Here is a 16,857-nt window from a genome sequence, read left to right as displayed (position 1 = left end):
CAGAAAAATAGGGTGGTTACATATTGCTTGGAAAATATGAATCTAAATGGGATAGAGGAGCAAAGGGAGTACAAAGTATGTAGATGAGCACTTGAAACGCCATAACATACAAGGCTACGGGCCAAGTGCTGGAAAATGGGATTAGAATAGTTAGGTGCTTGATGGCCGGCACGGACACGATGGGCCTGTTTCTGTGCTGTAAAACTCTATGACTCTAAATACACATATCACAAAGCTGTGACACGCAAGGCCAAAACAAAGGCAAACTAAGCACTAGGGTTTATTCCTAGATGGATAGAATTGAAAAGTAGAGAATTTACACTAAAGTTGCATTGAATATTGATTAGACCACACTTAGAGCACTGTGTACCGTTCTGGTTGTCATATTATAAAATGGATATAGAGGCACTAGAGAGGTTCATAAAAAGATTTACAAGCATTTTAGAACTGTGAGGTTATACCTAATCAGGAAAAGATGGACTGGGTCTCTTTACTCTTGAAAAGAGAAGACTGAGGGTTGACCTAATAGAGACCTTTTAAAATTATAAGAGTAGACAGAGTGTGTTTCTACTTGTGGGAAAACCAAAACTAGAGGTCATCAAGAAATCAAATAGGGAATTCAGGAGAAACTTATTTATCCAGAGTGGTGAGAATATGGAACTCACTACCATCAGGAGTGGTTGCAGCGAATAGTATAGATGCATTTAAGACGAGGCTCAATCAGCATATTAGGGAGCAGAGAATAGAGAGTTATGCAGAATTAGATGTGGAAGGTTGGGAGAAGACTTGAGTGGAGCATAAATGCCAGCCTGGACTGGTTGGAGCAAATGGCACATTTCTATGCTGTATATTCTCCGCACTATATAAAGCTGCAATTCTGCATTGTTCAAGTGGCACGAAAGAGCCAAAACTGCGGCTTGTTCAGTAATGTAGCAGAAACACATGAGGGACGGAGTTGGTTTCCACCAGTTTTATTGCTGTGGATTATAGACATTGCCACAGAAGGTTCTAGCTCGTCAGACAACACAGGCAGCTGCAGCCCATTCAAACAACACGCTGAGCAAATCTTTAAACTAAGGAGACAAGTTAATAAAAGCATTTAGCCCTGCAACTTTGTGCACTTCAATTAAATAAAATGTGGAGTCTAGAAAAGAAACAGAAAGCAGGCACCCAGTAAGATACAGGTATGAACAGTCGCTGGAGTTAGACGGCCTCCATTCCACGGCTTATACACTCCCCACCACTGGAAATGGCCAGGCGTTTATTTTGTCAAAAATCAAAAACCATTATCTATTTGCATTGTCGATTTCTATGTTACCTGTTACAGAACCTTAAAGAGCTCCGATTATTTTGGGCAGAAACAGTTTACTCATTAGTCACATTTCAATCCACTTGTTGCCTTTGAAATTCAAATACTAAACATCAGAACTTGAATTATTGCAAGTGTTTGCTTCAAGGCAGAGCTTTCATCTAGTCATCCGCATTCAAATAATTAGGTTTTTCTATGTAAATTAAACTTCCCTTAAATAAAGCAAGAGATCAGGCTCTTCAGGTCTACACCACCAAATGCACTTTGCAGCTCAGTCCATCACCCCACTGCCGCCCAACCCCAGCATTCCAGCCATCAGGTTACACCAACATGCCCGCTATAAAATATGGGGACTGTAAATTGGTTGAATTGACACAAAGCACAGGATACCAACAATTACCCACAGCAACTCTTCCACAACTCTGAGGCAACGGGAACACATGGGTCAGTGTGACAGGCCATTTACACTGGGTCATACTCCAGCCTGGAGATTTGTTCTGTCTTCAGATGGAAGTGGGGAAAAGGGAGAGAGAATCAAATTTTTAAAAACCACAGACGACTGGAAGTAATAGAGGCCCTTGTTTGAATCAATGTCTCTCTGGGGAAAGTGATCCCACTGAGGTTTTCTCAGACAGGGAGGAAACAAAAAAAAAAGTCACCTTTCTAGTCTTAAAAGGAACCAAGTTGATAAAATGTTCTCAATTGGATGCAGCCCTTACAAACCACCAGAATGGACACTGTCTCTTTAAAAAGTGCTAATTTTCCCTCCAAACCGCCCCCACACACAAACACACACACTATGTACAACACATGCAAGATATGCTCATGGATTGATCGCATTCCCTCCTCAGTGTTCATATCTCTTCCTAGCTGGAGAGAGCTGGGAGGCTTCAGGTACTGGAATATGTAGTTAGTAGCTCCAATAGCTTTCAATCCAATGAGAACAGCTCGTAAACCCAGCAGAAATCTGAAAGACAAAAATGGAGAGAGAGTTTCACTTTTTCTTTCTGTTCGGAAAGGATTTATCCCCTTCCCAAATTTTTCTTGGCAATGGGACTACAACCTATTACCCATTAGCGGCAGACACTAATCCTGAATAGCCAGAGCCACAGAACACTTTTGATTGCTGACTGGGGGTACAGTGATGCAGTAGTTATGTTACTGGACTAGTAAACCAGAGAACCTGGATGAATAATCCAGTGAACAAAAGTTCAAATGCAACCATGGCAGTTTGAGAATTTGAATTTGGTTTTAAAAGCTGGTTATCAGTAAAGATTACTGTAAAAACCCAACTGGTTTCACCAATGTCCTTCAGGAAAGGAAACCATCCTTACCCGTTCCGGGGTACAGAGTCTATAGCACAGAAGCAGACCAGTCAGCCCAAATGATCAATGCTGGCATTAATGCTCCATCTCCTCCCACCTCTCTTTACCTAACCCTATCCTTCTATTCCCCCCTCCCTCATGCATCTATGTTATTCACCTCAACTATTCCTTGCTCCACATTTTAGCCACTATTTGCATGAAGAACTTTCTCCTGAACTTCCTGTTGGATTTATTTAAAATTTATAAGCTCAAGCAAGACACTCTTGTACTAAACCACTACACAGTTGATGGCGACCCAGCATCTTCACAGAGCAACAAGACAGACAGATTTGTATCTCACAGTCTCGAGATGTCCCAAAGAGCTTTTCACCCAATGAAGTCCTCTTTGAAATGTAATCACTGTTGTAATGCAGGAAATGTAGCACCCAATCTGCACATAGCAAGATCCCACAAGCAGCAATGTGATAATGACCAGATAATCTGTTTTAATGATGTTGGTCGAAGCATATAAATAGAAAAACATTTCTGATTTTGTCCCAACTGAGTCTACCCTCAGGTCCCCATCCCCCTGCCAAACTAGTTTAAACCTTCCCCAACAGTACTAGAAAAACGTCCCGCAAGGAACTCAGTCACTGCACTAGCAAATAAAGTAGGTCCTAATTCAGGTTAAACAGAGTTGTTTTATGATAAATATGTTATGATTTGCATCAAAATTACTTCCCTCACCTGACCAATGAAAATCAACACCAGTAACGTAATGGAAAATTCAGTTAGTTTTCCTGTTGGCAATGGGCCCAGTGCCAAGACTATGCCAGGGCCGGGTGATGGGACCCACAATGGATTGAAATATTCACCTAGAAATAATCTACCTTTAAATAACTCATGTATAAATAAAATGGAGAAGGATTAACTGAAGGGAATGTTGCTAGTTTAAGAATCATGTAATGGGAGAGAGGAGAGTGTTCATTCTGAGAAATGTTATTCAATGCAATTGTAATTGACTGGTTTGCTGGTTGGGCTGGAAAGGGGACTGAATCAGTATTTCAGTCTTTGCCTTTTGCTGCCAGAATGCTGCAGGAGCTTGTAGCTGTATATATGGAATGAGAGATTCTTTAGCACAGGAACAGGCCATTCGATCCAACTGGTCTGTGCCAGTGTATGAACTCCACACAAGCCTCCTCCTATTCCAATTGTCTCTTCCCACCTTGTCTCGCCCCCACCCCACCATAACCCTCTATTTCCTTAAACACAGCAATGCTGTCTGTACTCTGTGGCAGTGAATTCCACACTCTTACTGCATATTTACATTCCCTTATTTTGGACCCACCCACAAATTGAAACAGTTTCTCCACATCAACTTAATTGGACCCTTTCATCATTTTATAGACCTCTAGCTTAATCACTTTTCAAACTCTGGGCTGAAAAATAGATGGTTTGGAAGTTTTTAATTAAACATCTACACTTTAATTTTAATTAAAAAAAGATATTGTGCCAGTGTTGTAATCTGTGTCCACAGCCTCCTACTCTCCAAGCCCTTGGACCTGGCTGGGCCGTGAGGCTGAAGATCACATACCAGGAAAGTCACTCCAGAACATAGTGTTTTTCAAAGCAGCATTGGCAGTGGCATGGTAGAAGGTCGCCAACTTGTCCTCTTGGCCAGGGAATACTGCACAGGATGGAATGGGAGAACTGGTAATGGTGACAGTCTCACCGAGAACAAGTGCTGGAAGGCTGTGGCCAGCTAACCAACCAAGCGTGTGCGGGTATTTTTTTTTTATTATTAGTTCATGGCATGTGAGTGTCAATGGAAGGCCAGCATTTGTTGCCCATCCCCAATACCCTTGAGAAGGTGGTGGTGAGCTGCTGCCTTAAACCCCTGCAGTCCATGTGGTGAAGTAACAGTGCTCTTAGGTAGAGAGTTTCAAGATTTTGACCCAGCAATAGTGAAGGAACGGTGATATATTTCCAAGTCAGGATGGCATGTGACCTGAAGGGGAACTTGCAGGTGATGCTCCCACGTGTCCGCTGCCCTTGTCCTTCTATAGGTGGCAGAGGTTGTGGCTTTGAAAGGTGCTGTCAAAGAAATCTTGCTCAGTTGCTGCAGTGCATCTTGTCGATGGTACACACTGTGCACTGGTGGCAGAGGGAGCAAATGTTTAACATGGTGGATGGGGTGCCAATCAAGCAGGCTGCTTTGTCCTGGATAGTGTCGAGCTTCTCGAGTTTTGTTGAGCTGCACCCATCCAGACAAGTGGAGAATATTCTATCACACTCCTGACTTGTGTTGTGTAGATGACAAAGGCTTTGGGGAGTCAGGAGGTGGGTTACTCACCGCAGAATTCCCAGCCTCTGACCTGCTCTTGTAGTCACAGTATTTCTATGATTGACCAGAAACTGAACTGGACCAATGGTAACCTCCGCCCCACCTTCCAGGATGTTGTTGTTGAGGGAATTTGGAGATGGCTCGAATGTTACTTGACAACATTCGGCCTTGGGTTGATAAGTGGCCAAATTCTTTTGGGCCTCCTTATCTCGAGAGACAATGGATATGCGCCTGGAGGTGGTCAGTGGTTTGTGAAGCAGCGCCTGGAGTGGCTATAAAGGCCAATTCTGGAGTGACAGGCTCTTCCACAGGTGCTGCAGAGAAATTTGTTTGTCGGGGCTGTTGCACAGTTGGCTCTCCCCTTGCGCCTCTGTCTTTTTTCCTGCCAACTACTAAGTCTCTTCAACTCGCCACAATTTAGCCCTGTCTTTATGGCTGCCCGCCAGCTCTGGCGAATGCTGGCAACTGACTCCCACGACTTGTGATCAATGTCACACGATTTCATGTCGCGTTTGCAGATGTCTTTATAGCAGAGACATGGACGGCCGGTGGGTCTGATACCAGTGGCGAGCTCGCTGTACAATGTGTCTTTGGGGATCCTGCCATCTTCCATGCGGCTCACATGGCCAAGCCATCTCAAGCGCCGCTGACTCAGTAGTGTGTATAAGCTGGGGGTGTTGGCCGCTTCAAGGACTTCTGTGTTGGAGATATAGTCCTGCCACCTGATGCCAAGTATTCTCCGAAGGCAGCGAAGATGGAATGAATTGAGACGTCGCTCTTGGCTGGCATATGTTGTCCAGGCCTCGCTGCCGTAGAGCAAGGTCCAAATATTGCTACATTATCTGAAGAGCTATGGATGGAACTGAAGACTGTGCAAACATCAGCGAACATTCCCACTTCTAACCTTATGATGGAGGGAAGGTCGTTGATGAAGCAGCTGAAGACTGTTGGGCCTACAACACTGCCCTTTGGAAATCCTGCAGCGATGTCCTGAGGTTTAAAAAAAAATTTTTGGCTTCCATTTTCCTTTGTGCTGGTTATGATTGTAGCCAGTTTTCCAGGAGAGTTTAACCCAATTCCCATTGACTTCAATTCTACAAAGGCTCCTGATGCCACACCTGATGAAATGCTGCCTTGATGTCAAGGGTAGTCACTCTCACCTCACCTCTGGAATCCAGCTGTTTTGTCCATGTTTGGATCAAGGCTGTAATGAGGTCTGGAGCCAAGTGGCCCTGGTGGAACCCAAAATGAGCATCAGTGAACAGATTATTACTGAGTAAGTGCTGCTTGATAGCATGTCGACAACACCTTCCATCACACTGCTGATTGAGAGTAGACTGATGGGGTGGTAATTGGCCGGATTGGGTTTGTCCTGCTTTTTTTTTTTGTGGACAGGACATAACTGGGCAATTTTCCACATTGCTGGGCAGATATCAGTGTTATAGCTGTACTGGAACAGCTTGGCTAGGGGCATGGTTAGTTCTGGTGCACAAGTCTTCAGCACCACAAACTGGGATCCATAGCCTTTGCTGCGTCCAATGTGCTCAGCTGTTCTTTGTATCAAGTGGAGTGAATCAAATTGGCTGAAGACTGGCTCCTTTGATGGTGGGGATCTCAAGCTGGGGGAGATGGATCATCCACTCAGCACTTCTGGCTGAAGATGACTGCAAATGTCTTAGCCTTGTCTTTTGCACTCATGTGCTGGGCTCTGCCATCACTGACAATGGGGATGTCCATACAGCCTCCTCCTCTGGTTAGTTGTTCATTTGTTCACCATCATGACTGAATGAGGCAGGACTGCAGAGTTTTGATCTGATCTGTTGGTTGTGCGTTCGCTTAGCTCTAACATGCATGTAGTCCTGTGTTGCAGCTTCAATACGTTGGCACCTCTTTTTCAAGAAGGTCTGGTGCTGCTCCTGGCACTCCTCATTGAAGTAGGGTTGGTCCCCTGGCTTGATGGTAATGGTAGAGTGAGGGATATGCCAGGCCACAAGGTTACAGACTGTGGCACAATACAATTCTGCTGCTGCTGACGACCCACAGCACCACATGGATGCCCATTTTTGAGCTGCTAGATCTATTCTGAAACTACCCCATGTATCCTCTCCTCCCCCTCCCTTCCCGAAGGCACAGCCTTATGCCAGAGTACGGATCAGAGATCATGCTGGGCCTCCAACAGGCTGAGCCCACCCCTCCTTTCCCTACCCGTTGCTCAGTTTTCAGGCAAGGATCCCAGATTGTGATCAGCACTCAGGACACTAGGGTCAGTTGGAGTTTCTTGTCATCAGCAGCAATCAGCACTAGTAGACCTTTACATGGCACCTTTAAAGTAGAAAAGCATCCTAATGCTGTCTCCAGGTCAGTCTAACCCCAGGCCATGTACTTACACCACCGCGTTAAAGGTGTCTTACAATCGCCCAATGAGAAGGCTCCATCAGTTTGTGGCGTCACCGGTAGTAAATTTAGGGAAACGTTTCCTTACCCATCAGTTAATCGTCGTCATCATCATCGACCGGGACGAAGATGTCGTGTTCCTCCAGCAGTGAGGCAAAGCTCTTGCTGATCTGAGTGCCCATGTACAAAAACGGGATGACCACGATAAAGACTTTCATGAGACCAAAGGAAGTCTGGGGGGGGGAGAAAATAAAAGCTTAAAACATATCCTTGTCAACTCTGAAGTTCCACAATACTAGATTGTATTTCAATGGTGCACTAAGATAATGTTAGTGGCCTGTTTGACGGCCGAGCTTGACCTGACCTTCACATAAACACAGACGTCAGCCGCGGCTCAATGGGTAGCACCCTGGCTTCAGAGTCAGAAGGTCATGGTTTCAAGTCCAACTTGAGCCCACAAGCTAGGCTGACACTCCAATGTAGTACTGAGGGAATGCTGCACTGTCAGAGGTGCTATCTTTCAGAGGAGACATTAAACAAAGGCCCCGTCTGCCTCCCATGGCTCTATTTTGAAGAGGAGCAGGGGAGTTGTCCCTGGTGTTCTGACATCCTTCACCCAACATCACAAAGATTATTTTGCTGTGCATAAATGATTTTCCACATTAATTCATTCATGGGACGTAGGAGTTGCTGGCTAGGCCAACATTTATTGCCCATCCCTAATTTCCCTCGAGAAGGTGGTGAGCTGCCTTCTTGAACTGCTACAGTTCATGGGAGGTAGGTACACCCACAGTGCTGTTAGGAAGAGAGTTCCAGGATTTTGACCCAGCGATAGTGAAGGACCGGCAATATAGTTCCAAGTCAGGATGGTGTATGACTTGGAAGGGAACTTGCAGGTGGTGGTGTTCCCATGCATTTGCTGCCCTTGTCCTTCTAGTTGGTAGAGGTTGCGGGTTTGTCTAAGGAGCCTTGGTGCCTTGCTGCAGTGCATCTTGTAGATGGTACACACTGCTGCCACTTTGCGTTGGCGGTGAATGTTTGTGGACGGGGTGCCAATCAAGCGGGCTGCTTTGTCCTGGATGGTGTTGAGCTCGAGTGTTGTTGGAGCTGCACCCATCCAGGCAAGTGGAGGGTATTCCATCACACTCCTGACTTGTGCCTTGTAGATGGTGGATAGGCTTTGGGGAGTCAGGAGGTGAGAGTTATTTGCCGCAGGGTTCCTAGCCTCTCACCTGCTTTTGTAGCCACGTTATTTATATGGCTACTCCAGTTCAGTTTCTGGTCAATGGTAGCCCCTAGGATGTTGATAGTGGGGGATTCAGTGATGGTAATGCCATTGAATGTCAAGGGGAGATGGTTAGATTCTCTCTTGTTGGAGATGGTCTGTGCCTGGCACCTGTGTGGCGCAAATGTTACTTGCCGCTTATCAGCCCAAGCCTGGATATTGTCCAGGTCTTGCTGCATTTCTACACAGACTGCTTCAGTATCTGAGTCGTCGCGAATGGTGCTGAACATTGTGCAATCATCAGTGAACATCCCCACTTCTGACCTTATGATTGAACGAAGGTCATTGAAGCAGCTGAAGATGGTTTGGCCTAGGACACTACCCTGAGGAACTCCTGCAGCGATGTCCTGGAGCTGAGATGCTTGACCTCCAACAACCACAACCATCTTCCTTTGCGCTAGGTATGACTCCAACCAGCGGAAAGTTTTCCCCGGTTCCCATTGGCTTCAGTTTTGCTAGGGCTCCTTGATGCCATACTCAGTCAAATGCTGCCTTGATGTCAAAGGCAGTCACTCTCACCTCACCTCTTGAGTTCAGCTCTTTTGTCCACGTTTGAACCGAGGCTGTAATGAGGTCAGGAGCTGAGCTAAGGGTAGTAGATGCAGAAACCCTCAACTCATTTAAAAGGTGCCTGAATATGCAACTCAAGTGCCCTAACCTGCAGGCCTACGGACCAAATGCTGGAAGGTGGGATTAGGCTGGGAGGCTTGTTTTTCAGTCAGCGCAACACAATGGGACAAGTGGCCTCTTTCTGCGCTGGAAACTTTCTAGGATTCTATAATTGTTTTTACTCAGTGAGTTGTGGTGATCTGGAATGCACAGCCTGACAGTGTGGTGGAGGCAAATTCAATAGCAATGTCAAAAAAGAACTGGATAAATACATTAAGGGGAAATTTTTGCAGGACAATGCATAAACAACAGGAGAGTGAGACTAATTGGATAGCTCTTTCAAAGAGCCAGCACAGCTACAAGTACTGAACAGCCTCCTTCCGTGCTGTAAGATTCTATGAATTAGAGAGTGATACAAGCACAGAAAAAGGAGAGAGACTGCTACAGGGATCTAAAAAAAAATGTCCATTAGCAGCACCTGGGATCAAAAGAATTTCCTTCCTGATTACCACACACATACACATATGGAGAATTTACAGCAGGAAAAGGCTATTCGCCCCACTTGTCTAAGCCAGTATTTATGCTCATGAGCCACCTTCCTTTATCTAACTCCATCAATGCATCCTTCTTTCCCATCCTCCCTCATGTGGTTATCTAGCTTCCCCTTTAATGCATCTTTGCTAGTCGTCTCAACTACTCCCTGTTGTGGTAGCGAGATCCACATTCTAACAACTCTCTGGGTGAAATTTCTCCTGAATCCCCTACTGGATTTATTAGTAGATTTATCTTATATTTAGTCTCTCGTTCTGGAATCCCATGCAACTGGAAACATCTTCTCCACACCTATCCTATAGAAACCCTTCACAATTTTACAGGCCTCGATTAGGTCTACCGTCAGTCTTCTCTTTTCTAGAGGAATAAAAAGAGTCCCAGCCTGCTCAGTCTTCCCTGGTAGTTATAACCTCTTAGTTCTGGTATCATCCTTGTAAATCTTTTGTGTACTTTCTCCAGTACCCCTACATAATTTTTGTAAAATTGAAACTGTGCAGCATAGTATGCTCTAACCAAGGTTCTATAAAAGTTTAACATAACTTCCCTGCTTTTCAATTCTATTCCTCTGGATATTACCCCCAGTGCTTTGTTTGTGTTTTTAATGACTTGTGAATTTGAATCACTAGATCCCTTTGCTCTTCCACACAATTTAGACTCTTATTTTCCTTAGTCCTCCTACTAAAATGCTCCATTGAAATTAATTTGCCTTTTACTCGCCCATTCTGTAAGCGTAATGCTCGTTTCCTGTCTTAGTCTTCATCTGTATTAACTATACCTCCCAACTTGATGTCATCTACAAATTTTGACAATGCACTTCAATTCCCAAGTCTGAATGGTGAACAACAGTGTCCCAGTACTAATACGTGTGGAACACCACTTTCCACCAGTCTGAGTAAATACCTACTCTGGTTTCTGTGTAGGTAGCTTGCTATCCATTGTGCTACTGGGTCCTTTGACTTCACCTTAGTCGTGAGTCTATTCCGCGGTACCTTATCGAAGGCCTTTTGATATATTACCTTGTCTACTCTTTCGGCTACTTCTTCAAAAGAATTCAATAAGGTCGATCAAGTATGACATTCCCATTTGCAATCCGTGCAAACTATTCTTCATGATGTTTCCTTTTTTTAAAAAAATTCGTTCATGTGATGTGGGTGTCGCTGGCTAAGCCAGTATTTATTGTCCATCCCTAATTATCCTTGAAAAGGTGGTGGTGAGCTGCCTTCTTGAACCGCTGCAGTCCATGTGGGGTAGGTACACCCACAGAGCTGTTAGGAAGTGAGTTCCAGGATTTTGACCCAGGTTTCTAAATACTTTTCTGTTAGATATTGGGTAAAGGTTTCATTATCCTTTCTACCATTGACATCAAGCTAACTGGTCTATTGTTCCCTTATTTTTTCAGTCTACTTTTCTTTTTAAATATAGGGATAGTTTTTCCCTAGCTTCTTTTAGCATGCACAGATGTAATCCATCCAAATCAGGGGTTTAATCCTCTCTAAGTCCACCTAGTTTATTATCTCTCCACCCACCCCCACCAACTTTTTTTTAAATCTTAAATGTCTTGATATCTTTTTTGATCTCATCTAGTGTCACGTCCACTGATTAGTCTCCCTGGTAAAGTAATTGTTCAATATTTTTGCCAAATCACTGTCATTAACTGAGAGTTTATCTTGCGTATCCCTTAGTTACCCTATCCCCATCTTAGTTTTGCTTTTATATGGTTCCAGGGACTTCAGTTATGTGGATAGATTGGAGAAGCTGGAGCTGTTCTCCCTACAGAGGAGGTTGAGAGGAGATTTGATAGAGGTGTTCAAAATCATGAGGAGTCTAGACAGAGAGGAACTGTTCCTAATGGCGGAAGAGTCGAGAACCAGAGGATATAAGGTGATTGGCATGGACTTGACAGGCCAAACAGCCGCCTTCTGTGCCATAACCATTCTATGATTATTTGAGCCTGAATACTTTACAATTTAAGTTCTTTGATAATTTCATTTTATAATATTTCTTTTCCTTAAATTGTTTTTGACTTCTTTCCTAATCTCTTTGTATTCCTTTTTGTCATCTTCTCTACCGTGTATGGTTTTTACTTTAGTTTCCCTTTTGCCCATGTCCCTTTATTCATCCACGGTGACAGGCTATTAATCAACATTGAGTTCAATAATTTCAGATCAGAACTTGTGTCCCCATGTTTTCCAACAACAGTTGTTGGTGACGATCTGCCTTTCCCATCTACAACCCCTCTAGAGTCATGTTTTGTTTAATTTGTACTATCTCCTTTTGTCATCATCCGTTCTGTCATTTAATCTCTTGCTTTCCACTCTATCACAGATCTTCACTTTTGTTTACCACCCCCCTCCACCCCCCAACCCTTTCCCTGCCTCCATCCTTGTTCAAAACCAGTTATAACTCCAACGTTTTGCAGTTCGGATGAAAGGAAATTGACTTGAAACACTAACTCTGTTTCTCTCTCCACAGATAATGCCAGACCTGAACAGAGACACGAGCAGCAGCAGAGAATAAGATAGATAGAGCGCGTGGTGGAACAGCGCGGACCTGAACAGAGACGCCAGCAGCAGCGGAGAATAAGAGAGATAGAGCGCGTGGTGGAACAGCGCAGACCTGAACAGAGACACCAGCAGCAGTGGCAGAGGATAAATGAGAGAGTGCGGGGGAGCAGCATTTACCTGATCAACATATTTCCAAAAAGGCAAGGAGTGATGTCAGAGAACAGCAAGTAGGCGACTGGCTAGTGAGTGTTAGTTTTTTTTTAAAACTAGGGCAGTGGTTTAAACTAGGACTGGGAAACTCTAAAGTACTGTATTAAATTTATAACTTAAGTTAAACTAATTAATAAAATTTCAATTGGGCTAATTTTAACAGGTCTAAAGGCATTAATTCAAATGAATAGTTTGTACAAGGTATTAACTAGATTATAAAAAGAGGGAATAGAGATTTTTTTAGATCATGGATGGGCAGCTGAGACCTGTTTCTTGCAATTCCTGCACCATGTGGGAACTGCAGGACACTTAATGTGTCCTGGGGGACCATGTGCGTAGGAAATGGCTCTGGCTGCTTGAGCTCAAGCTCAAGATTTCCGAGCTTGAGGGACAGCTGGAGTCACTGCGGAGCATCAAGGAGGATGAGAGTTTCCTATTTTGTACACTCCAGGAGGTGGTCACCCCACAGACAGTGACATTCAGGATAGTAGATGGTGGCCATTCGGAAGTGTAAGAAGAGGCAGCAAGTGCAGGAGTCTTCGGGGTGTGTACCACTCTCAAACTGGCACTCTGCTTTGGAGACTGCTGGGAGTGGCAACATCTTGAAGGAGTCCAGACCATGGCACCAATGGGCAAGGGAGTGCACAGGAGGGAACAGCAAAGAGTAGGAATGCAGTTATTATAGGAGATTCCATAGTTAAGGGAACAGACAGGGATTTCTGTAACTGTCATCGTGATACTTGCATGGTGTGTTGCCTCCCTGGTACCAGGGTAAAGGACATTAAGGAGAGGCTGCAGAATATTCTGCAGGGGGAAGGGAGTGAGCCATAAGTTGTGGTACATGTCATTACCAACAACATAGAGAGAGCAGATACTGAGGTCCTACAGTCAGATTTCCAGGAGCTAGGGAGGAATTTAAAAAGTAGGAGCGCAAAAGTAGTAATCTCTGGATCACTCCCAGTGCCACATGCTAGCGAGAGCAGAAATAGGAAGACAGGGAGGATCGATGTGTGGCAATGGTGCAGGAGGGAGGGATTCACATTCTTGGGACATTGGGATCAGTTCTGGGGCAGCAGGCATCTATTCAAAAGGTCCTCAACAGAACTGGGACCAATGCATTCGTGAGGAGGTTCACTAGCGTGGGTACGGAGAGTTTAAAGTAAATTGGCAAGGGGATGGGCATCAGCATATAGAGGTAGAAAAGAAGAGTAAGAGTGTGTTGGATCGCACTAGAGAAGGAAGTAGTACCATATTAGATAGGACAAGACAAAGAAGGACTATGAGGAATACAAAGACGGGTTTGCAATGCATGTATGTAAACACACAAAGTGTGGTGATTGAGGTTGGTGAGCTACAAGCACAAATAGCCCTGTGGGAATAGCAGAAACATGGCTTAAAAATGGTGAGGACTGGAGGCTTAATATTCAAGTGTTCAGAAAAGATAGGGAAGGAAAAAAGGGACATGAGGTGGTAGTACAGATTAGGGAAGACACTAATGTTGGAAAGGGAGGATGTCCTTGAGGGGGCAAAGACAGAATCCATTTGGTTAGAGTTGAGAAACAAAACAGGTATGATCACACTACTGGGATATTCTATAGGGCTCCAAATAATGAGAGGGGAGCAAATCTGCAGGGAAATCATAGAGATATGCAAGAACTATAGAGTGGTGATACTGGGGGATTTTAATTAGCAGAATATCGACTGGGATAATGTTAAGAGTAAAGGGTAAGGAGGGGGGAGGAATTTTTGAAATGTATTCAGAGAACATCCTCGGTCTCGGTCCAACTAGGAAGGAGGCATTGCTAGATCTGGTGCTGAGGAATGAGGTGGACCAAGTCTGTGGGGGAACACTTGGGCAAGAGTGATCATTGTATCATAATGTTTAGATTAGTAACCGAGAAGAGCAAGGTACAATCTATGGTAGAACTTCTAAACTGGAAGAGGGCTAACTTCAAAGGGATGAGAAGGGATCTAACCAGGGTAAAATGAAATGAAAGATTGACAGGAAAAGCTCTAACGGAACAATGGGTAATCTTTATGGAGGAGATATTTCAGGTACAGGTACATTCCAACAAGGACAAAACGGTAAGGAAAGGGCTCCTTGGAGATAGAGAATATGAACAAAAAAAAAAGTGTATAATGTATGTCAGGTAAAATTTTCAAGTGAGAACCAGGTCAAATACAATAGTTGAGAGGGGAAGGGAAGAGGAAAATAAGACTGGCAAAGAGAGAAAATGAGAATAGAATGGCAGTTAACATGAAATAGAAATCAAAACTCTTCAACTGGCATGTAAATAATAAGCAGGAAGTAAGAAGTGGGGTGGTGCCTAGTAGGGACAAAGAGGGTGATATATGCTTAGAGGCACAGGGCAAGGCTAGAATACTTAAGAGTATCTTGTATCAGTGTTTACTAAGCTAGAGGATGCTGACAAAATAATCGATAGACGTGAAGATGGTAGCGGTAATGGATGGGGTGAAAATTGATATGAAGGATGTACTGGAAAGGCTGGCTATGCTTAGAATGGATAAGTCACCTGGTCCAGATGGTTTGCATCCCAGGTTGCTAAAGGAAGTGGGAGTGGAGGTAGCGAGAAGGCTTGCCATAATCTTCCCTAGATATGGGGCAGGTGCCAGAGGATTGGAAAGTGGCACATGACATCTTTATTCAAGAAAGGGTGTCAGGACATTTCTAGTAATTACAGGTCAGTCAGGTAAAGTTTCAAGAATAATCATCAGGGGGGGAATCAACAGGCCCTGGAGAGGTTTGAGTTAATTAAGGAAAGCCAGCACAGATTTGTAAAAGGCAGATTGGGCTCGACTAAGCGAACTGAATTTTTTGATAAAGTAACAGACAAGGTTGATGAACGAAAAGTAATGGTTGTTGTCTAAGTGGATTTTAAGAAAACATTTGACCAAGTACCACATAAAAGGCCGGCTAACAAAATTGAGGCTCATGGAATAGGCGGGTCACTGTCAACAAGGATTTAAAAAATTGGCTTAAGGAGAGGAAACAGCAAGTCGTGGTAAATGGTTGTTTTTCATACTGGAGGATGGTGTTCCCCAAGGGTCAGTGTTAGGACCACTGCTTTTTTTGCTATAAGTGACTTGGATATTGGAATACAAAGTCAAATTTCAAAATTTGCTGATGCTAAACTTGGAGGAGTGGCAGTGAGGGTGATACCAATTGACCAATCCAGGGAAACAAATTTTGAGCTAATGGGGATTCGTGAGGGAATGGGATTGATTGCATTGCTCTAAAAAGAGTTGGCATAGGCTCAACGGCCCAAATGGCCTCATTCTGTGCCGTAATGACTCCATAACCCGAGTATTTCCAAAGTTTTCTGTTTTTATTTCCCATTTCTAATCTCAGTTGATTGGTTAGACGGTTCAGCTGATGATCAACACCTTAGACATGAATTGGTGGATAAAGCCGTCAATCACCGGGGATACATCAATCACCGATCAGTAGACGGTACCATCATCAGTCAGGTCCGTCAATGGCCACAACAGCCGTCAATCACCACGCCGCGCTCGGCAATTGGACTAGCGCGCCGTCAAACAAAGTAGCCCCCGCCCCAACAGTTCCCCGGCCGGCTCGTTCGCCTCACCTTCATAGGTTTGGGTAAAATGGCTCCCGATCTTGTCACCACCACGTTTCTGAAAGAGATGAGCTGACTACCAGGTTTAGTTCGTGGATTCAGAAGGCCCCGGGTTACCCCAGGCCTCAGGGAGCTACCGAGCCCAAGTAGACACCGTCCAACCGCCGCCATCTTCGTGCAAGGAAGGAGGAAGAAGCTGTCAGTTGACGTCACAGGGATTTAACAGAGGCTGCGCGCCCTTTGACACCGGTGCCCAGGTTCTCATGGTAACTATGGTCCCACAATCAACACTTTAATAATTAACATCCAGAGTCTTCAAACCCGGTTGTACTTAATGGATTGGGTAGTGTTATTGATAGATTTTCTTTGGGTAAAGATATTAGGGTGTGGTGATGGAGTCAGTGGATGTTGGAACAGGCTGGAGGCATTAAGAACATAAGAAATAGGAGCAGGAGTAGGAGTAGACCGTTCAGCCCCACCATTCAATAGGATCATGGCTGATCTGTCCCAGGCCTCAATTCCTTTTTTGGGCCTGCTCCACATAACCCTCGACTCCCCGAGATTTCAAAAATCTATCTCCTCCTTAAACACATTTACTGATCTCGCCTCCACAACTCTCTGAGGTAGAGAATTCCAGAGATTCATCACCCTCTGAGAGAAGAAATTCCTTTGCATCTCAGTTTTAAATGTGTGACCCTTTATTCTGTAACTATGTCGCCTAGTTCAAGATTCCCCCACCAGTGGAAA

The 16,857-nt window shown here is 44.4% G+C and overlaps 2 protein-coding genes across 2 annotated transcripts in view; one reads left to right on the top strand and one right to left on the bottom strand.

Annotated features, from left to right (window-relative positions):
- Positions 1-943: 943 nt before the first annotated feature.
- On the bottom strand, positions 944-16,313 carry smdt1b (single-pass membrane protein with aspartate-rich tail 1b). The gene is made up of 3 exons (XM_068019361.1): positions 16,120-16,313; positions 7,440-7,584; positions 944-2,276 (listed from the first exon to the last, which is right to left on the bottom strand). The coding sequence occupies exons 1-2, from the start codon at positions 16,279-16,281 to the stop codon at positions 7,447-7,449; spliced, it is 300 nt and encodes a 99-aa protein (XP_067875462.1). The 5' UTR covers positions 16,282-16,313; the 3' UTR covers positions 944-2,276; positions 7,440-7,446.
- The window catches only part of LOC137353269 (alpha-N-acetylgalactosaminidase-like), a 40,766-nt gene continuing 40,001 nt past the window's right edge, over positions 16,093-16,857 (top strand). The window contains exon 1 of the mRNA XM_068019358.1: positions 16,093-16,376. The gene's annotated coding sequence lies outside the window, so the exon portion shown is untranslated. The remainder of the gene's footprint in view (positions 16,377-16,857) is intronic.

This window comes from Heterodontus francisci, chromosome 41 (assembly GCF_036365525.1).
Source record: "Heterodontus francisci isolate sHetFra1 chromosome 41, sHetFra1.hap1, whole genome shotgun sequence".
NCBI lineage: Eukaryota > Metazoa > Chordata > Chondrichthyes > Heterodontiformes > Heterodontidae > Heterodontus > Heterodontus francisci.
The sequence above is the reverse complement of the archived record's forward strand: the minus strand, read 5'-3'. Positions and strand labels throughout refer to the sequence as shown.

Bases quoted from the DNA above. Each gene is read 5' to 3' on its own strand.
- smdt1b (XM_068019361.1), bottom strand. From the start codon at position 16,281: ATGGCGGCGGTTGGACGGTGTCTACTTGGGCTCGGTAGCTCCCTGAGG. The intron at 7,585-16,119 runs GTGAGGCGAACG...TCCCCCCCCCAG, and splicing joins TTTTACCCAAACCTATGAAG to ACTTCCTTTGGTCTCATGAA.